Source organism: Boleophthalmus pectinirostris, unplaced genomic scaffold, assembly GCF_026225935.1.
Source record: "Boleophthalmus pectinirostris isolate CB_2022bp ecotype Guang Dong unplaced genomic scaffold, ASM2622593v1 HiC_scaffold_14, whole genome shotgun sequence".
In the NCBI taxonomy this organism is placed as follows: domain Eukaryota; kingdom Metazoa; phylum Chordata; class Actinopteri; order Gobiiformes; family Gobiidae; genus Boleophthalmus; species Boleophthalmus pectinirostris.
The window spans coordinates 14,653,455-14,676,801 of NW_026571047.1; the positions used below are offsets into that span (position 1 = coordinate 14,653,455).

Consider the following 23,347-nt stretch of genomic DNA (forward strand, 5'->3'; position numbering starts at 1 on the left):
CTAAAAACATGCATCTGTACTATGAGTGGGCTTGCATCTCCACAAACCTGATTCCTCCAAACCTTATTTTTCCTGCTTGCTTCTATGGAAATGTTGTATGGCATATCTATCTCCATGGAGAATGTTCCAAAGTATGGTTTTACCTCTCTATTTCCATGGAATCATGCCGTTGAACTTCCACCTCCAGAAAGTTACACACTATCACTTTAACACTGCAGTTATATTTGTCAGCTACTCTTTTGTTCATTTTTCCTGTTACACATTTCTCCTATTGCGTATTACATTCTCACTGTTGACTAGTGTACAGCGTGAATCCTTTGTAGGTATGTTAATCCCTCTGAGACATGATGCTGCACAACTCTATAAACCCTTTGGATTCTATGTGAAAGAGGACTGAGGAGAGACATTAGGGAACACAATGGAACTGAATGGGACACAGAAGCAACAAGCATGAGATGAAGATAGGAGCGTTAGACGGAAAGAAGATACGGATAAAGCAGGAGAGAAAAGCTCAGGCATAAATGAATTGGGAAAAAAAGAGAAAGAAACAGACACATAAGCAATCAGACAGCACCAGACACTTGTTTAAAAAGAGGCAGACTTCAATATATTTCACTCTCCCCAAATCAATAGATGAATTATTCTTTGAAATGACAACCAGAGACAAAAAGATTCATATTTTGTACTTTATTATTTTGATGTTATTGACGTAACAAATACATCTTGAGTTTTATCAGTATGTATGACTTTGAGTGGCATTATTGTCAAACCTGCCTTCATTGGATGATGCATAGATCATAAATATGAACCACAAAAGCTGGATTAGTGGCAGCGGTTCAGGCTCTGATTCATTACAGACAAATCAGCATCTTTTTTTTCTTCTCCCCTCAAGGCAGAGCAGGACAACGGACACCCCCTGCCAGCTTTTGCCAACCTCCAAATCGAAATCCTGGACGAAAACAACCAGGCTCCTTACTTCCTGGAAACGAGTTACCATGGTTACGTCAGTGAGGCGTCGCCGGTGGGGACGACCATAGCGAACAACGCAAGCCTGTCTGCACCGCTCGCCGTCATAGCGCTGGACAATGACGTGGAAGAGGTGAGGATGTGAATTATAAAAGATTTACAATGGTTACATACACCGTACACCAGTCAAATGTTTGGATGCACTCTCACATTCAGTGTTTTTTCTTAATTTTTACTACTTTGTACATTTTATTTTTACATTGTATATACATATTACACAATAATATGAAGCAAGAAATATGGAATTATGTAGTTTATGGAGTAATTTAAAGTTAAACAACTCAACAAAATATTTTTCAACAAAGCAAAAGGTGGCAACTTTGAGGATATGAATATGAATTATAAAAGAAAAATAGTAGAGTGCCTTTTTTCTTTGGTACAAAATTCCATATATATTCATAATTTGATGTCATCTGTATGTATATAGAATGTAGAAAGTAGTAAAAATAACAGAAATCTTCTGAGTAGTAGTGTATAACTAACTAAATTGGTAATATAAACATAAATTTATGGTACTACAGTGTAAATTGTCTATTCGTAATTTGAGCTTTATTCAAGAGTTTCAGGTTTCTGAACTTTTTTCCATTCAAAAAATATAATGTTTTTACTTTTAAGTTGTGTTATTGCTATGGGAACAGTCCTAGTTTCTCATCATTCTGAAGCCCATGGATAAATTGAGACTGACTTGCCTTAATTATCTTTTCTAGGTGCCACAGAATAAGACTCCAGTAGGTACCCCCAGAAATGATTTGTGTGTTTCCTCCTTCACTTTATATTTTCTTTTTAAAGGTCAGTCTTAGGTTCATGTTAGAAAAAGTTAGAGTTTTAACATTTACTTGTAACTCTTATAAACCTCTGTGCTTCTTCTGGTTTTCCTAATTATAAACTATATTAGCGTCTACTGAGGAGAACGCTGTTGTAGTGGTGTCATAGTTCCAGGGACATTTTCAGTTTTTTTCCAAAATTTTCAGAAAAATTGTTTTTAATGAATAAAGCAAAAACCAGTGCGTTGTTCTTGGTGACTTGGTATACATTTTAAAACCTTTCGCCCACCAACTGATTAGCTTCATTGTATTGTCTGAATTTCTGATTAACCCTTTGCAAGCTCATTACTCAAAACACCTAAATTATAAATAAACATCTGTTTCTTGAATCAAGGCCAATCCAATTACAGTTATCTAAATTTTTCTTTCAAGAACACTGCACACTTATTAACTCAGTTTATCAGTCTATCAGGAATTCAGAGTCCACCTTTTGCGCATATTCTCATCTTTTATGTAGGCTGCAGCCAGGTATTTAATAATGCATTTAATTAAACCACATTGTAAACAAAGCAACATGGCGATTCTCTTCATAAAAAATTAAGCGCCTCTCCATTCTGTTCTGCGTCTTCTGCTAGTCCTATTTTTGCCCTGTTTGCAGTGTATGCGTGTGAAGTGCTCTGTCTAATTTCCCTCACCATCTGATAGTAAAGCCATTGCACCCTTTGAATTGGCTCTCAGTGATAATGCGAGAATTTACAGTGGGGTGCCATTGTTATCGCTAATGCATTCACCATAGCTTGGTTAGTTTAAAGAGAACATATTACACTATTTTCTAATCCATTTTATAATGTGATTTCCTCATCAGAAACATATCTAGAGTTGTGTTTTGTTTCATTCTCAAATGTTTAACACAAACCCTGCGTATTTAGGCTGAGCTTTTCTCTCAAAGTGGAAAACGCTTCTGATGTCATGCAGCAATGCAGGAGTGCTCCACTGTGGTTTTAAAGGTGCATTATGTAATTTTTCTGATTGAGGGCTTGTCACGTGCTTGTTTCTATGGAGATGTCATTGCTCTGCCTGGAATGTTCCACGGTACGACATTTCACTCTTCCTAATATTCATTCAATTACAGATTTTATAGCGCAGAAATACCTAGATACCATTCTGACTGGGAGTGAGGTTGGCTCTCCACAGATCTGACCTGTAACTTGGTCTGGTTTGGTTTCCATGAAGATAGAAAGAGTTTAATACTGTGAAACATTCCATTGCGAAAAGCATATGGATCCTTTACCAGAAAAGTTACACAATACACCTTTTAAACTCCATGGACTTTAACTACACTAATGTGGATCATTTCAGACCTGGAATTGACAATCTCTACTGAATTAAAGATAGCTGTTCACTCAAACTACCACTGCATGACATCAGAAGGTGGACATTTTGAACTTTGGAGATTTAATTATAAAGGGTTACTTAGACATGTGTGAATGAAACAAAACACAACTCCAAATATGTTTTTGATGAACTAACAGCATGACTAAAAGCTCACAATAGTCAATTTTGCATAATTTGGCACCTTTAAGCTGTAGCGTGGGCATCCTCACAAAAACAGGTCTTGCTTCAGTGGTTTGCCAAAACACCCTGATAACTAAAATAGGCGTAGCAAGTTGTTATTTAAAGAACTATAATATTGTAAATAAATAAAGTAAATAAAATGATTGTGGAATATCAAAACAGTATTCTAAGCCAGCTACGATATGCCTTGCAAATGACTGCTTTTCCCCATGGTGTTGTTTTGGGTTGTTGCGTACATACACCCCCAGAGTGTAACCTAAAATACTTTTTGTGGAGACTGCATATACATTTATTTAGCACTGGCTTGCAATACTGACGCTTATGAATCAACAAGATATTTTTGTACATAGAAAACAATTGGGTAATGCCGGTGGATATTGTTAGCAATGGTTATGTAATTTCTGATAGCGAAATTTGAGCTGTAATGCAGTAGTGGAAAAAGTACTAAATTTTGTCGCTCAATAAAAGTACAGATACTGAAGTAAAAACTAAAATACTAAAGTAAAAGTAAAAATATCACATGAAAAATCTACTCCAGTAAAAGTATTAAAGTACTTGTTTTTAAAGTGTTTCATGCAAATTCTAGCAGTGATTTTGATTTGTGCTGAATTGTTGATCAGAACAATTGAATAGCTAGAGTTAGAATAAAATATATATTTTCCTGTTGGTTTTTATTTGTATATTTTTGGTTGCGCAAATGTGTTAAAGTAAACCCCCAGGCTTTTCAGCAGATCTCACACAATGATAAAAATAAATAAATAAATTTCAGTTCAGTTCAAAAATGTAGTGGAGTAGAAAGTACAGATACCTGCTCATAGATGTAGTGTAGTGAAGTAAAAGTAAAAAAGCACTTTAAATACACTTAAGTAAAGTACAGTTACAGTTAAATTAAGTACAGCACTTTATTACTTTTACTTTGTTATGTTCCACCACTACTGTAATATAAAACATATTTAACAATGTGCAGCAAGCTTCCATTTATTTATGCTATAGTATAAAAAGTATACTTGGATTCTAATACTAATGCAAATGGATGCATAGTTGAAAGTCTGTTCTCAAGTAAAAGCACTGCTACATCAAAGCAACATCACAAATAGAAGTTACTTGACTGAAATAAAAGTTTTATTTAGGCTTTCAGACTGTCTAGAAATTGAGTGCTCTCTTCAATGCATACGGTCATTGTACATAACACCTTCCATTACCACTACAAAAAACAAAAGCATCAACTTCAGTAAGCCTTCTGCTACTGTGGTAAAAGTACTTACTTAAAGACTGTATTGTGTTAAATCACTTTTTTTTTTTTTTTTTTTAGCTTTCTAGTGTGTTAAAACGACATTAAAACTGAATTATGTTATAATGTAGTTTCTTCATCAAAAACATACCTGGAGTTGTGTTTTGTTTCATTCACAAACATTTAACACACAAATCCTGCATATTAAGGCTGAGTTTTTCTTTTAGACAGAAAATACTCCACCTTGTGATGTCATGCGGTTATACAGGAAGTGCTCCACTGTGTTTTTAAACTCCATACACCTTCACTAGAATCCTTTAGATGATCTCAGCCCGGGAATTACCCATCTCTTCAGAACTAAAGGTAAAAAAGGTAGCTGTTAAATTGAACTCTACCACTACATGACATCACAAGGTGGAACAGAGCATTTTGAGCTTTGGAGAGGTAGACAACATGTATGAATGAAATAAAGCACAATTCTGGGTATGTTTTGAAGAGGCAACAGCATTATAACATGGCTTAAAGCTCACGATAATCCATTTTGTATGATATAGGACCTTTAAATTTACTCAAATATGCACTGGAGGCTTTTTTGACTACACTAGCCTCGCACATTGGCTTGTATTGTCTCATCAAACTGTCCTCCTCCCATCTGCTGTCTTAACCATGCGGACGTGGGATTGACTATGCATTAAAGGCAGTGCGGCTCCATCTGGTTGGTTCAATAATACAGACTTGGTCAGACATGGCGGATTAGTTAGTGCCACTGTTATCGAACCAGCTATTTGCAAGACCTATGTACGTTTTTCAATTTACAGGACATACAACACAGTGCGTGGAGTGTTTTTTTTATGCATGCCAAGAATGTGTTTGTGTATTTAAATCTGGCTTGCCCCGGTCCCCAGCCCTCCAAATAATGATTACTCCTAATTGCATTTATGTTGTGTCTAGGCCTGTTTATTTATGGCTGTGCAAACGCTATGACCAAGAGTGTCCTTAACCGCGAGCTGCTCTGTATTTATGAGTCTATATCCACACAGGCTACATCGACAATATTATCAAGTGTGCTGAGCCAGCCTTATCTGGAATGAGAGCCCGGTCACAAACAACACTAGCTGGAGCGTTGCCTCTTCATCAACCCAGGGCTGCACACGCACTTATACATAGCGGGGCTGTGTGAGAGTCTAGTGGTTGGAGATTTCATGTGAGGAAAAAGCTAAGATGAGATGCATTTCATTCACTATGTCTTCCGATGTCTATCAAGGTTCTGTCCATAGTGTAAATTTTCATTACTTCACGATCTATAGTATTTCTCTCGAGGTAAAGTTGACGAGGAAAGGTAGGCGTGTAGTGTTAGTACTCAAAGATTCAAGTGTATTTAAACAACTCTGCATGAGTGTACAGTGAAATATCTTATCATTTCAAGTGGAAGTGAAGGAAAATTACTCTAGATGTACTTTCAATAGACTCTGTTCAAGTTGTGGCATTGCATTAAATTAAAATCTCAAATAGAGGAAATTGGAAAGTGTAGCTCTGTCTGAAAGCCACATTTAATTTTTTAAGATTTACCCAAAAACAAAAAAATCCTCTCATTTGGAACTCAATATTTTTTTGCTGGGCATTGCCACCATAATATCACAAATTTGAAGGTTGGTCTGCCAAAAACTGTTATTCTTATGCGATTTAAAATGCAGATGCTTTTTCAGGATTTGGTGAAGAAGTTATTTCACTCCATGTTCATTTAGGTTACATGTGGATAATTTGAGAAATAAAGTAATGAATGCGTCGAGAGATTTGCTTTTTGACAGTTAAGTAGCCAATTTTTCCAAATAATTATTAGCTGTCCACCTCATGTTGAACATATGGGCTCTTTAGAATATTGTCTTGTTCCAAAATCCTGCACAATGGAGTGGAATTTACTAAAACCATTTGTGGAGGCAAATAAACATCATATTTTGGTGTCTACTATAACAAAATAGCAGTGGTCTTAAGTGTGACGGAGACACAGCAGTCACCATATGTTCTGTGTTTTTCCAACAGAAGAAGGCTGTATTTGTTCATTGTAAATTGCAGTATTGATCTAATATTGCTTGTTAATTGAAACAGCGCCACTGGCTACAGAAGTCATAGGCCTGCCTCTTTATAGTGTAGCTCGTAGCAGATTTTGATTTACACGTCATTAGTGTTGAATAATGGCTGCAAGACATTTTTAACCCAACATTGATGACTCAGAGTCTAATTAAGTAAGTAGAGAGAAGTAGGTGGGGATAGGGGGTAGATGAAAACAGACATTTGAATGAAGGACAACTTAAACTTGCATTAATCAATCGAAAAACAACTTTGAGTGAACTTGAGATGAGGAAACACCATTATAAAAAGCTCATTAAAGTTGATTTGATAAGCTATTTCCTCTTTAAATAAAAATCCATGATGTTTTCTTGTTCCGTAAAACATTAATGATGTGAATCCTTTTCTGTGCAGACCAAGGACCCTCAGCTGCACTTCTCACTGGACACTTACTCGAGCATTTTCGCCGTGACTCCGGCTGGAATCAGACGTCATCTAATCCTGGTGCAGCCCCTGGACAGAGAGACCCAGGACACCTACACATTCACAGTATTCTTGCATCTACTATATTATTACACTTTGTGCTAGCATTGTATGTACTGTGTGTGAGGAAAATTACAGGAACTACTTTTCTCAGCAAAAGTGCCTCAAATGAAAAGGTTGTGCTGAAGTAAATAGTAGCTTAAATATAGTATAGAAAAATACATAAATCATGCCACGAAAAAGGATTTTGGTGTATATATCTTTTATTCATTGTAGCCGTTGACCTGGTGCAATAAAGTTGCAGTACTTTTGTTTTGGTTTATGATTTACTGTTTTTAAAGTACATAGGTATAACTGCGTGGCAATGGCTCATTAATCAGAGCAATTGTCCATTAACCTAAAGATCAGTGGTTTGATTCCAGCTCCAAGCAATGCATTCTGTTACTGTGTTCTTTAGCAGGACACCTCACCTTAAATGCTGGGAGAGTGTGTTTGCTTGGTGGTCCAAGGAACTGATAGCTCAGATTTGGCAAGCTTACTTAGATCAGTTAATTGTGGAGTGAATGAATTATGCAATTTAAACAGTATCTTGAAAAGTGCTTTACAAATCCAAGAGATTAATATTATCTTATTTCAATATTTGACTCCGTAGCCTCATGAATACTTTTTATGAAGCTATGAAGTAATTTCCAGTGCAATATGAGATTTAGCCAAATTTGCATGCATCCAATACTGAAAAGTGAACAAATGTCCTATTTTTAAAAGACTGTACCCAAAGCATTTTTATTGTCAATTTTATTGTCAAACTGGCTAATATTAAGTCTAGTTCTGTTTATAATTTTAAACAAATTTGATTCTTGTGAGCTTTGATCCATGTTATAATGGTGTTACCTCGTCAAAAACATACCTTATTTCATTCACATATGTGTGAGGAATTCTTCATTATTATAGTCTGTTTATATCTCCAAAGCTCAAAATGCTCTTTTCCACCTTGTGATGTCATGAAACTGTACTTTGAAGTTAATAGCTCCTTTTTACATTTTAGCTACATTTTAATAGTTACTTTTTATATTTAGTTTTGTAGAGACTGGCAATTCCAGGTCTGAAATGATTGAAATGATTCTGGTAAAGGTGCATTAAGTTTAAAAACACAGTGGAGCACTTTCTGTATTAGCACATAACATCACAAGGTGGAACAAATTGTTTTCTGTTTGAGAAAAGAATGCAGCCTAAATATGCAGAGTTTGTGTGTTATACCTGTGTCAATGAAACAACAAAACTACAGATATGTCTTTCATGAGAAACATTATTACATAGACAGGAAATAAAGCAATGTGGGCCCTTTAAGATGGTAAAAATCAGGTCCAACATTTCAATTTCCCTTTCCTTAAATAAGTAGTCAATTCCATCTATTGAAAGTCTTATCGCAACCTCTCCAGTATATAGTTGTGTATTATCCCTTGTTTACTCTATACAAGGTAGGTGCTTGTTATAGTGAAATATGACACTGCTCCTTGTGTCATGTTTATGATAACTTCAGTTTCCTTTTTGCCAAGTATTTCCTCTTGTCGCATTCTCAGGGATATTGTGTATTTTCTTCAAGTGATTGTTAGCTCTCCACTCTTCACTCTGCATTGTAATAGGGCCTCTGATAGGACACAGTTCCCGCACCGCATACCGTTTTCTTGTTATGGCAAATTGCAATGTGAGCATACGCTGAAATGCTATCTCATGTGAATACCCTTGTGATTTTTTTTTTTAAGCAGATTGTGTATTGATTGAGAGGCAGAGGTTGGTGGTAATCATGATGAAAGCTTGGCAGGAGAAATTAAAATCTAGAAGTGAGAGAGGTGATAATACACGTGAGATGGTTTTCATTTAAGGGAATCCTTTAGCTTCCTGTGAGATGTGTGGCAGATTTTTTATCAGGCGAGAATCTGCTGGTGATAAGCACTTTTCTACACGGCGCAGGTTATTTCTGATTTGAACAAACGCGTTATCAAGATAGACTTTGTGGAAAGGCCGCATCAGCAGACAGCAAAGGATTTTGGTTGGAATCGATGAAAAGCTCTAGTGAAATTTATGGGAAAAAGTCAACAGGCGTTAAGAACATATTAAAAATCACATTAAAAGCTTGGATTTAACATGAGCAAGATGCTGAATGTAAATGGGACATCACATAATCTCTAACCCAATCTGTACTGTGTATTAGTGTTTGAGTAGACAAATTAGTCATGTGTTAAAGGGCCCATATTACGCTATTTTTTGATCTAATGTTGTTTCCTCATCAAAACATACCTGGAGTTTTGTTTTGCTTCATTCACATATTTAAGACACAAACCCTGCTTATTTAGGCTGAGTTCTTCTTTCAAATGAAAAACACTCCCACCATGTGATCTCATGTGGTCATACAGGAAGGGCTCCACTGTGTTTCTGAACTCCATATACTTTCACTAGAATCATTTGGATCATTTTAGATCTGGAATTTCCAGAAATGTGGGTATGTTGCAAATTTGCGACAACTAGAAACAAGTGCTTGCCAAAGGTTCCTAGGAAGATACTACATAAGCACTAACCGGAAATGGGGCTTATATCTTGATCCAAACGGTTTGTTGCATATTTGTGAACATCTGTGTTAAGGGGTTAAAGCAGAGGTCTCCAAACTGTAGCTTGGGAACTACCTGTAGCTCTCCAACCCTTTACATGTAGCTCACCAAGTTATTTAGAAATGATACCATTGTGCTGAATAACAAAAAATTGGATTACATGCCTTTTACCATCGTAAATGTATAATTTTGAAGCCCAAATTTGAGCACTGATAAATGGATAATGGTTTATGTTTTATGGGCATCTAACTGTACCCAAAGGCTTGCCCTTTTTCTTATAATCTTCTCAGTTTCTTGTGGCTGTTAAAATGAGTAGCTCTCTGGCATTTTTGTTTTGTAAAGATAGCTCACCGGAAGAAAAAGGTTGGAGACCCCTGGGTTAAAGAGACGCAGTAAATCTTTCCTGTTGACGTGCTTGTCTTCAGAGCAAGACTTTGCTCCTGAAATGTTCCACTGCGTGGCATTAAACATAGCTGTCTAGCATTTATTTCACTAGGGGTGTTATTAATGCTCAAAATACCTTGAACATTGAATAGCATGCATTCTTACTGCGTGCAGGCCATGGTCACCTCTTCACAGATCTGACCTGTGACTTAGCCTGGTGAGGGTTTTGGTACCTGCTTGTTTTCAGTCAGGTAAGTTTAATGCCATACTGTGGAGCATTCCAGGCAAAGCAGTCTCCAACATCTCCATGGACCCAAGCAAGTGGCAATCCCTCCACTAAGTTAACATAACCAAAGAAAACCAAGATAATGCTTACGATTGGACTTGTGAATCTCCAGAATTCTAGAGTGGGCATGGCACTTCCATATATTGTCTATAAAAAGCTACTATATGTAATTTATCTTTATGACTGCAAACTGCTGGTACTGATAGAAAAACAGCTTAAGGAGTCAGATTAAACGGAGCATTTTACAGTTATCTTTGCAATCAAATAGTGGTTTTTGTTTAGACATTTTGCTAACACCACAATGATGAGCTCTAGGCTGAAATGCTATACTGTCTTTAAAACATTAGTAATTATTAGAAGTAATAGAAACAGAAATAAACAGTACAAATATACCTCCAAGGATCACTATCAAAACATCTGGAGTCAGGATTTATTTCTCTGAGTTTATGACGCTTTTTGTTGCCTAAACATAAACTTCCTATTTGTTTTCCGTTTCCCTCCGCAGCTCCTGGCTTCAGACGGCGTCCAGCAGAGTGTACCCGTTACCGTGACAATAACCGTGCTGGATGCCAACGACAACACCCCAACCTTCGGCAATGTGTCGTATAATGTGAACCTGTTTACGGATATGAGGCCCGGAGAGACTGTGATCCAGGTAAATATATAGAAACACAGAAGTACTTTGCGATTGGGGCAGAATCAGAAGAGAATGCCAAAACTTTATTGCAGAATCTGGTACTTCTTGTATTTTGTTTTTAGGTTTACAACAATAAACCTTCTGCGCCTTTTTTAACCTCTTCCTACTTTTCAATAAGATTTAACTGACTTATGTCAAGTAAAAGCTAAATCTAACATTCATACTTGAGTAAACAGTAAAATTGCTTAAAGAGGCACTATGGAACTTTTTTGGTAGAGGGGGTCACTTTCTGCTTTTATCTATGGGGATGATATTGATTTCCCTCGAAAGTTCCACAGCAGAGGTGGGACCAAGTCGTTATTCTGCAAGTCTTAAGTAAGTCTCAAGTCTTTGACCTCAAATCCGAGTCAAATCCCAAGTCATCTGCTTTGAGCTTCGAAGTCATTAAACTTAGATTTTTGCAGTTTATATGAATTTTAAACTACACTATACTTTATAAAGTCATGGTATATTTATATACAAGTATTTATATATATATATATTTTTTATTTATATTATTTATATAAGAGTTGTAGAACTGGTCATTTTTCCTTTTTAAATGCCCTTTTAAGTCCAAGTAGAGTCCTAAGTCTTGGTCTATTTTATTAAGTCTCAAGTCCTAAAAATTGTGACTCAAGTCTGACTCGAGTCCAAGACTTGCAAGTCCCAACCCCTGTTCCACAGTATAGCATTAAACACATATCTCTTTGACAATTATTCAATTACAAATGTTTTTATTGGTCAGAAATTCCATAATTATTACTATGAATGGAGTCCTGTTTGCATCACCTGCTTGCCCCCATGAAATAGAAAAGTTTAATGCCATACTTATCTAGGCAAACCAATAACAAGAGGCACAGAGACAAGCAAGCGGCAGACACTCCACCAGAAAAGTTCCATGGTACAACTTTAATGTAAATACACCCACACGAGATACTGACTGGTAAATGAATGAATGCAGTGTGTATGTAATAGTGTGGCTGTGTGATATGAGTGCTTAAATATGCAAGAGATGAGAGTCCAGAACAGAAGTACAGATTGTGCTGGACGATTCTGGGAAGGGAATGGCCAACAGCAGAATATTGGGGAGGTTTGGACAGCATAGTTAAGTTCCACCAAAGTTGGCCCATGGCATGATCCGAGTGGTTTAAAATATGTTCCCAATTTTAATTAATCAGATTTTGTTTTGTCTTCCAGCTTTCAGCCATCGACTCAGATGCAGGACCCAATGGTCTGATTACATATCGGATCTTAGCTGGGGACCATGGACAGTTTATCATCAACAACAGGTACAAGAATACACCCATAATGTATTCTGAATACTTAGAAAGTCATACAGAGTTGCTTTTAAATTATAGTGGAACGAAGCAATATAGGTTTAAAAACAGCTTTATGTTTGTTTCGCCATTTGTTATGCATTTTTGTCACTAATTGGAGAAGGAAAAATTACACATGCGCACGCTATAAGAGGAATGTTTACTATTTTTTCTCACTGCTTATGAACACTTTGAAGCCTCAATTGTCAGATCAAGTACTGCAACGTATTCCTTAGATTTATTTATTTATATTTATTTTTTTAGAAAAGCAGTTACCAAATGAAAGAGTAGCTGTATCAGAATAGAGTTACCCAAAATTAGTATTCTGATATACATATTCTTGGTACATGTACTTCCCAACACTGAAGATATTGTACTTTCATATTACTTTTGTAGCAGGCTTCTTTTACTCTTATTGTGCGCTATGTTTATTGCAGTAAAAGTGCTCTTATTTGAGTAGATGTTTTGGTTACTCTTGCCACTGACTGAATCTGGAAAGTGCACTTAGGCCACTGGCACAGTTTAGCTGCCACATTTCTCTGCAAAACACCTGTGGCTATAGAACATCTATACCCATATGTACCCAACAAGTGAAGGCATGATAGATTCAATGCACTACATACCAAATCTTTATGTATTTTGTTATGTACTTTGGAATTATCATTTTTGGAGATGATTCCTCTTATTCAATGGGATAATTAGTGTAATGGTTGCAATTAATTCATCTTCATTACACACATTAGTGGTAATAACAGTGCAGATGGTGGATTAAATTGTTAAATAATTTTCAATGACAACAGTATTAATTTTCTACTATTATCATTAGTAGTGGTACACAGGCAGCCTCCAGGGGTGCATGGGCCCTCTGCAGTTTAAAATGAATCCATCTATCCATGTTTGTCCTTCTTTAGGTTAATCTTTATTTAGCACTACTGTATCCATGGTTAAGTCTCATTTTAAACCCAATTTATTCTCTTTAGACCATGTTTATCTCACATTTTGGCCTGGTTTAGATCTCAGAAAGCTTAGTGTGAAAAGTTTGAGATCCAGTATGTTAGTGTCTGTATCGTGATGCCTTGGGCCTTGTGTTTGATCTAAAGTTCCTTATTGCACTCTAGTTCAGGGGTCATCACCGTGGCGCCTGGTGTGGAGCTGTCGGTGGGCCGCAGCTACGCTCTGACAGTGGAAGCCATGGACAATGGACCAGAACCCCAAAGACGGTAAGACTTAAAACTATTGTCCTGTTCTGTCCCTCACTGCACTTTAGTTTTGATACCACAAAATATTATGACACATGATAATACTGAATCTACTTTATTCCAAATTTTCACAGTCTAATGGGAAATTGCATTAGTTTAATTTCATTACTTTTTGGTTAAGGTTAAACATAGATATTTTTTGGTCTTGGTCTGTGAAGAATATCTCTGTGCTATTATCAAGTTAGTCTATACTTCTACCTAAGTATGTCATTAAAAACGTGAGCTGCAGTAAATGAATAAGTGCATCATAAAATAATGATACTCTTTGGTGCTTAGTTAGTATCTATAATTAGACATAGATGTTACTTATTCAACCCTCTTGAGCTCAAAATCGTGTGCAAAGACACTACCAGTGCAAAGAAAATGTACACATGATAAATATTGAGCCTCAGAAAATATAATGTCTAGTAAAAATCGTGACAGGTCTATGGCACTGTACTGCCCATTAACATTAACGTGGAGCTTTTTCATTTCTAAAATCTTTTCACTGATTTAAATTGTCTGGATGAAGAATTTGCAGGGAATATGAACTAGAGTAGTCATTTGAAGTTGAAAAATGCAGGAGGTGAAGTAGAAAAAGATGAATGAAAAATAAAAAGAATGCTTCCCCTGTGTTACCTCATCTGGAGAAATAGAATTATATACTGTACTATGAAACAAGCGCCTCAAAAGAAAGGCTATTTTTCACATCTATTCACAAACTCAAATAAATGACAAATTATACATTATATTTTTACACGCCATACTGGAATAGAGCTTGTCCAGGGTCTGTTTCTTGTAATCAGTCACTTATGCTATTCTGCAAAATCGACTTTTCAGAGCTTTAGCCGTGCTATAGATGTTTCCAATCGCCATTTACTCACTTGATGCTGTATTTGGAGTGATTCATGCATTCATGCAATTTTTAATTAGTTATTTTCAAGATGCCATTTTGAAACTCCTTTTTTCACTGCCTCCAGTGTACGCCCACTGCTCTGTACTTATGTTGTTTTCCAATAAAATTTTCTTAATCTGTGATACGGGTAAGATTCGTCAGCGTGGCGTAGTCTTTTTGGTACAAATTAAGAAAAATATGCAGCTTGTTAGCATGATCTGCAGCTGTTCATAAGCTTTGTTGTGATGGCGTTTACGGCGACATCAGCTCCCTTTGGGCACAGGAGACATGTTTCTTTTATTAAGTCATTTTAGATGAATATTGCCATTTAAAATGTCCAAATTATAACATAATGAGCCACGGGTGTTATACATTATAGTAGACACAAGAACAATAGGTCTTCTTTAAGCCTATTTCTTTGCTGTTATCTAAATTTAGCATTTCCCCTAAACAGCAAAATTCACATTGTTTCATATGACTTTGTTTTCTATGGAGATTTGATTTTGCATCTAGTCTCATTCCAAATTCGCCCACAAGGAGAGCAGAGGGAGCAGTGATCAATGGAGACCAAAGGCACAAGGCATCTTTCTGTTTGGCAGCGCTCAACAAATGACTGCTTTGGTTGAACTTGAGTGGGTTTTGTATTGAGACTAAAGGGAAAATCAAATATAATAATGTATAAGGAAAAACAGCAAACATTAGGATAGAATAGTAGCTTATTTGCAAAAAATGTAATAAAAAAGTCAATGGTTGATATTAATTAACTATGAAAAAATATATTAATAAGCCAATTATAGTTTAGTCATAGCCAGCCAATCTCACAAATGTTGTGAGTCTATAAAAATGGGTTTGTTGCTTTGAAGTCTGGAGTTGGAAAAACATATTTGATTTAAAGCATATTTTTTTTATATTGTTGCTGGTGCATTAGCTGCTTGTCTCAATGGAAATGTGCTTTGTTAGTAGTAGTAGTAGTAGTAGTAGTAGTAGTAGTAGTAGTAGTAGTAGTAGTAGTAGTAGTAGTAGTAGTAGTAGTAGTAGTAGTAGTAGTAGTAAATGAACATATTTAACCCACCAGCTTCAGTTCACTTTGTAATGAAAAACTGTCACCGCTCTCTGTAACTGTGAGCCTCGTCAATTTGGTCTTTAAATTTCGTATTAATGTTTGATACTGCTGTTTGATTTCTCTATTTTGTCCATAAATCATGATATGAACATTAAAAGCCGACAAATCAAGCGCCTGCTTTCCCCGAGGTCACTCCAGCTCGCATGAGCAACAGGTTTGATTTACAAGTTTGTTTGACAGCGTTGCTAACAGCATCCTCGCCTGCATAGCTTGTTTAGCAGGGTGCTGACGGGAAGGGGGGTTATCTTCAACAGCTTTGCTCAGGATTGGCTCTTTGGTTGATATGATACTTGCTGTTGAAATTCCAAATATGGAACTTGCCTCCAAATTAGTGCCTATGACTGCTACCCTCAAGGAGCTTCATTTGACTGGAAACGAACAGAGGTCACACTCACTTAGGCTACGTTTATATAATGACGGTCCGAACAGAAGACACAAGTGGCGTCGCATCTTCACTTTTTATTCCGCGTTTAGACGAGCGTTTTTGGGAGGAAATCTGCGTGCAGATGGTGACGCAAAAGTGTGCATGGCAGGCGGCTCGGTGGTGATGTATGTGACATAAATGCATACGCGACCTGAGCAGATCTGACCAGAGTTTTACGTCTTGGGCAGTGTAGACGGAAATGCTACAGTGGAGCATATTCAACTTTTCCACTCTGGAGGGTGGTTTCAGATTTTTGTGTTTTTAAGCCCCAAAAATGCCGTCACCATCTAAACGGAAGGCACTTCCAATAAAATGTTTTGTTGTTTTTACCCGTAAGCGCTCTCATGTAAAGAGGCCCTTACTCCACTTCTTTATACAGTCTATATGTGGAACATTTTAGGGACAGCAATAACATCGCCATGGAGATGAGCAGAAGAGTTCCATGGTGATATATATACTCAAACTATCAAACTATCAAACCGGCCTCTCCAGTCCTATCTCTTCCCCCTCACTCTAACTCGACCCACCTCCCAGCACGCTCCACCATGTCACTGCCAAATCGCTACACCCCCTCCCCTCCCACACACACCAAATGCAGATCCTCGCTCTTCCAGTGATCGGCTTCCAGATTGTACCCAAATTTCCCCAGACCCCCTGTTTATATGGGCTCAAAACATAACCCAACACAAATCACTCCCCTTCTCTGCAGCCCACTGTGTGCTAAAGCTGTCGGTCAGGGCCCCAGAAACCTCCTTCTTGGCGGGCTCCAACAACATGCCAATTGCAGCAGTTTTTTTCTTCTTTTTTTTTTTTTTTTTTTTTTTCTTTCCCGTGGACTTTGATCGTAGCTGTGGAGATATCCGAATGTGTGTGTGCACTAGGAGCCCTGGAGAGGCATGTTTTCTTTCAGATTAGCAGTGCTTTTGCATGGCCTACATAGAAAATACTGCAAACAGTTTATGCTCGGGGGCTCTATCCGCACTGTTGGGGAGAATAGGAGAGAGGAACAAGGGCATCTCCACGAAAAGGCGCCGTGCCAAAGATGAATCACCTGATGAATACAAAATATGTAGTGAGGACAGGGACAATGATGTTAAAGCCCCAAGTAGCAGCTTTTTTTTTGTTTTGTTTTCTTGTAATCATGTCTTTGCTATATAGGGTTAAGGTGTGTGCCCAACCAGACTCCAACCTTCCTTCATTATCTAGGCTGGGACTGACAATTTAACTGTTTCCCACTCTTTATGTTTTATGTGATTTTTTTTTTTTTTTTTTTAGAGGGAAGTAGCAGTGTAACCATGTGCAGTTCAACCTTGATATGAATTAATTTAATAAAGTTGAAAGCAAGAGCTAAAAGTAATAAAAGTCATGGGTGCAACAGTCAAGAGAATCACACCTAAATATAAAATCAGCAAAAAATAACTATTTAAGCAGCTTTTTTGGTCTATGTTATAAAGATTTTTCCTCATCATAAACGTACCTAGAATTGTGTTTTTGTTTTATTCGCCCGTGCTTAACCTACAAGAGAATCCCATCTTCAAAATATAAATTCAGCAGATAAGAAAACTCCAGGGCTCAAACCTATAATCTTATTATTGATTGGCAATAACACTGACAATTATACCACTGTGCTGCAATTACTATTTTAAACAGTTTCGGGCTTAAAATAATGTGAAACTATGCTAAATCCCAGTCTTATTTAACTAGGTCAGGTGGTCATTTATAACACTTACAACTTATCTCCTTTTACTTCTTTTTTATTCTGTTACTTTCCTCAAGTTAGTAAAAACTTCCTTCTTAATTGATTAGCACAGCTCTTATAGCCTAGACTTAATTAGACATGGCCTATTGAAAAAGGCACAGCACCTCTTTAATGCTTGTTTGTGTGCTATCGATCTCAGGCAGCTGTGGGTTTTTATGAATGGTCACTACGTGTTTTGGCGTGAAACCATAGACAAAAGACTGGGACAAATGAGAAGAGGGTGCACTGTCATTGGCCTATAACATGGTCAGGTTTTATACGAAGGTGAATGTAGTTTGGGTATTGTCATGTACTATGTTGAGCTTGAATACTTGATACTGTGCTATTGAATTCCTGCTACAAAGTCAGCTGCATTCATTTGCATATTGACTTGTATTATATTCCAGATGAACACCAAATGCTTTCTTTCCTATTTAGCTTAAATGCGTTTTGACTTAATTTGTTGGGATAATACCTGTTTTGAATATAAATTATAGTTTTACAACAATCAAGAAGCAATTTGTGAAGAAAAAAAAATTTTGAAAAAGAATTAAAAGGTGCAAAGTTCTGTTTTAGAAAGGAAGAATTCTAAACGTTTGGCACAAATTACACACAAGAAAGAATTTTTTTTCTGATACTTAAAATGTTAATGTTAAAATGTTTTCAATAAATAAAGGTGTTTTTCTTATTTTTTTGTGTGTAAAATCATAATACAGTTGAGGACTTTTGACCTAAGTGATCTAGTGGGAAGTCATGATTTCCAACCGGGAAGTAAAAATTTAAACCTGGAAAAATTGCCAAACGTCAAATGAAATTGTAAAACTTTTTTGTAAAATTTTAAATATAAAGAACTTTTATGTGTTTTATTCAAATGAGTAGTCTAACCTGTTATAGGTGCAAACATGGTGTTCCACATCCCAAGAATAATTAAAATTTTAATTTTAATACTGTTTTGGGCTAAGATTTGTCACAGTGGATGGCTATGATCAAAATTTTAAAAAGCAAAAAAGAAATGTCATTAGTTTAGTTTTTTGGATAAGGGAGAGCTAAAACTGAACATTTTTGGTTTTGGCCTGTGAAGAATATCTATTGTGATATTATCCAGTTAATCGTCCTCTTATTATCAAAAGCTCATTTTCCTAATCCACGCCAAGGCAATAAGGCTGTAATCTAATCATGAAGAGAAAGTGTAAACCAGAGCTGCAACATCCAGCCACAAATTACCACCATTTCATTGTAAGCACACACCGCTCAACTCGGAGAAAAAGAGCTCTTTTTTGCATTGTTCCCTGTCACTGTAGAATATATTTTGTATCATTATTGCTAGCCTGGAGATTTGTCTGCGATCTCAGTTACTAGATGAAGCCATTCAAAAATAATTTATATGGCAGATGTCAGTTTACTTTTCATTAGTTCTTCAGTCAATTTGCCCAGGGCTCTAAACGTGTATTTTTTCAAACCTGGCGAGTGATAAAATAGATATCTGCAGAAGAACAAGAGCTGGCAGCATTGCAAATGAAGCACTCTGACAAACGTGGGTCATTAATGTGATGCTGTTTCTGAATTAGTGTCATCTTGATTAAAAGATCAACAAACTGGTTACCGCGGAGATCGCATCGCTTTGCCTGACAGAGTAATTAAGACTACTTACTTCTGGGATCTGTTATCTATTGTACATATGATTGCATACTCTACTTTAAAGGCCGTATATTATGCAAAATTTACTCTTGTGAGGTTTTAGCCATGTCATAATGTTGTTACCCCATCAAAAACATACCTTACCTAGTTGTGTTTTTTTTTATTCACACGTTTCAGTAACCCTTAATTTTTAGTGTCTACATTTACAAAGCTCAAAATGCTCTGTTCCACATAATGATGTCATGTAATTGTAGTTTTCAAGTTAACAGTAGCAATAACCAAAATATCGTGATATCGTATCATCGGTCTCTCAATAATATCGTGGGCCATCACAATAAATTGAATCACAAGTTTATTTGCTTAAATTCATTGTTAGGGGTGGGCGTTATCTCGATATTTTAAATATATCGAGATAGTTTTTAAACTCGATATGAATTCTGACATATCGTATATATCGATATAATGCTTATATTCAATTTTGATTTCGACTCTTCGCTTGTTTACCTTCTCTCTCGTCGCCTCCGCCTCCCTGATTTTGTTCGCTCGTGTCTCCTTCACTCCTCACTATCGCCGTGAACGCCGAAAGTTGGTGCCAGTGAAAAGCTTCAAGCACCATGAACCTTTTACCACCATTTACAGATAAAACCATCAGCAGCACATCCTCACATTCCACTGAGTCGCGTCCTTCAGCCCGAAAGAAGCTGAACGAGCTGAGCTGCAGGAGAAGTGCGCTGTTTATGCAAATGACCCATGCGCTTAAGTTTCGTTTCTGTAAAATGTAAACACATGTGCGCAGAACTGCATTAAACACATTATTATCTCAAACGGGCTGATGTTTCTCTAGAGTCGTTATGCTTTATATATTGTAAAGTTTAGTTATGTAAAGTTTATTTATGCAGAAGATTTTAATTAATAATCTACTGCAGTGTCACTTGTACAATAGTGTTTGGAAACGTTGGGTTTGATCTGCAGTGGATTGTAGGAAACCTCAGAGCTCCTTACTGCTGGATAAGAACATGGATCTGTTAAAATAAGAAACATCCTGAGCTTCCTCTGCTACAGGAGCTCATGGTTCTGGTTATGGTATGGTTTACAGAGTTAATGCAAAGATGAGCTTGTCTTGAGTTGTTTTATTTTATGAATGAAAAGAAGGAAATATGTATTATTTCTTTTATTTTACAGTTTAATTATTATTTATGTAATTAGGGTTTTTGTAATCTTAAATGTTTCTATATGAACTGCCGACCTCTTACACTTCAATAAAAAAAAAAAAAATTGGCATATTTGTTTTTGCAGTTTTCAGTTTTAGGGGGTTATTTTTTCTTGAACATATATCGAGATATATATCGTATATCGAGATATAGCAAAATATATCGAGATATATTTTTTGATCCATATCGCCCAGCCCTATTCATTGTTATGGTGCAGCAATAGCTAAAAAACAGAGGGAACTACATCGACCATGATCCTTTGTTCCATTTTGGTGCAAATTACATGAAGAAATAACCATTCTAAGCACTTTTAAATCTTAGTTCTTTGAATTACGTCTTGTCAAGGCATTTTAAGAGGAAAAAGTAGCATATTCACAGTTTTGTTAGCCTCCAGAAAATATTGCACTAAATATTGTACCGTGAGATGTACATAGTGAAAATATTGTACCTAGAGATTTGGATATCGTTACATCCCGAATTAACAGCCAACCTTTTACCTTTAGTTCAGTAAAGATTATAAAATCCAGGGCTGAACTTACACAAATTAATCAAGTTAAGGTGTTTATGGAGTTTAAAAACACTTCCTGTATTACCACATAGCATCACAAGGTGGAACAGAGTGTTTTCTGTTTGAGAGAAGAACACAGCCTAAATATGCAAGATTTGTGTGTTACACTTGTGTGATTGAAGCAGATATGGTTTTGATGAGGAAACAATATTATAACTAGGGGTGTCAAATTATCGCATTAATTGCGATTAATTAATTACAGTCATATTTAGCGCATTATGTTTTTTAATCGCGTTAATCTCATTTTTAATCTCTAACTTTACTGTTTCTGTATGCGAGTTGCTTTATTATAAAATCTGTTTTTATGTGTTGTTGAGACAACAACACACACACACAAAAAAAAAAACACATTTATAAATTTTTTTTATTTCGGTAATTCCACTCATTGCCGGAAACCCACACAAAACGCGCGCAGTAAGAGCGATGTAAACGTCATGTTAACGTTGGCGACGTCAGTCACACAATGGACGAGGTCGAAGAGCCAGTAGAACAGAGGCAACAGTGCACACAGGTAAAAACACATTTGTGTCTTGGAAATTATTCTCCCGACGTGAAATATAAAAGAAAATAACAAATATAAAACCGCCTACAACTTAAATGTCACTGGTGAAAACAACCTGCATAGGCTCATGATGTCTGCACTACTGTCCTATAGTGACCTGCCACATGAGGGGACACGCACACAAACACACAAACAAACACACAACAACACACACACAAACACACACAAACACACACAACACACAAACAAACACACACAAACACACACAAACACACACATTCATCATCATCATTAACCTGAGAACGCGCGGACCACGTTTCCTTCCGTAGTTACTGCGCGGACACCGCTGTCCTCCTGTGCGCCGCGTACGTTTTCTCGCGTACGCTGCATAAACCGCGCTTCCTCCTGTGTGCCTCTAAACCAGAACTAACACCAAGACTAAAACCGGGACTAACCCAGTCCAGGACTAAACCAGGACTAAACCAGGTCTAAACCAGGACTAAACCAGGTCTAAACCAGGACTAAACCAGGACTAAACCAGGACTAAATCAGGTCTAAACCAGGACTAAATCAGGACTAAACCAGAACTAAAACCAGAACTAAAACCAGGACTAAACCAGGACTAAACCAGAACTAACACCAGGACTAAAACCAGGACTAACCCATTCCGGGTCTAAACTAGGACTAAAGTAGGACTAAAGCAGGTCTAAACCAGGACTAAAACCAAGACTAAAACCAGTGATCTCATATATGAAGCATTTCTCTATCAATAATATTTTTAATATGGTTAAGGAAAGACTGGACTTTTTATTGTCTTTAAGTAGACAAAAGTTATTATGTTCAGATTTCCTGGTCTTTGCTACTTTACAGCAAACAGTTTCTTATTCATGGAGACTTGGGCTCAACAGCCAATTTGAAGAGAACAAACAAGAACAACATTTGCAGGATGCGGTTGCTACATTCATGTAGTTTTAAAAAGCATGACAATATCAAGTAATCCAAAGTATTCAAATTACATTACTCACTTTAAGTAATTAAATGGATTAAGTTACAAACTACATTTTGGGATATGTAATCTGTAATCTGTAGGGGAATACATTTTAAAAGTAACCTTCCCAACACTGCAGATTAGTAATAGTAATAATAATGATGATACTGTGGAATGTAAGTGACTGCATCTGTTAAAGTTTGTTAAACAATAAATGACTTTATAAAGTCACTTTTTTTTGTTCTATATCAGTCTTTTGATCTGCCACAATAATGTAATAATGAATTAAAATGAAAATACCTCAAATTGAAGGCTTTTCTCAGCAATTTTTAGGTGAGATTAAAAAGAGATTAATTAGATTAATTAATTACAGATCATAATTAATTAATCTTTCAATTTTTTTTATCGCATGACAGCACTAATTATAACATAGATCAGAAAATGGCACAATATAGGCCTTTTAAAAATATATATACTCCTGATCATGCGTGTAATATAAAATGTCACATAGACATTTTTCAACAGCTAAAACGCGTAAATGAAAAACTTTTCCTATCGATATTCATACATACTTGGCATTCCATAGCTTCCTACATCGTTTGTGATAT

General features: G+C 36.4%; 1 protein-coding gene across 1 annotated transcript in view; it reads left to right on the forward strand.

The window, feature by feature from the left end:
- Positions 1–23,347, forward strand: part of LOC110171006 (protocadherin-15-like) — a 290,940-nt gene that overhangs the window by 131,713 nt on the left and 135,880 nt on the right. The window contains exons 12-16 of the mRNA XM_055150550.1: positions 893–1,099; positions 7,078–7,212; positions 10,928–11,077; positions 12,296–12,387; positions 13,533–13,634. Coding sequence (XP_055006525.1) covers positions 893–1,099; positions 7,078–7,212; positions 10,928–11,077; positions 12,296–12,387; positions 13,533–13,634 — 686 coding nt within the window. The remainder of the gene's footprint in view (positions 1–892; positions 1,100–7,077; positions 7,213–10,927; positions 11,078–12,295; positions 12,388–13,532; positions 13,635–23,347) is intronic.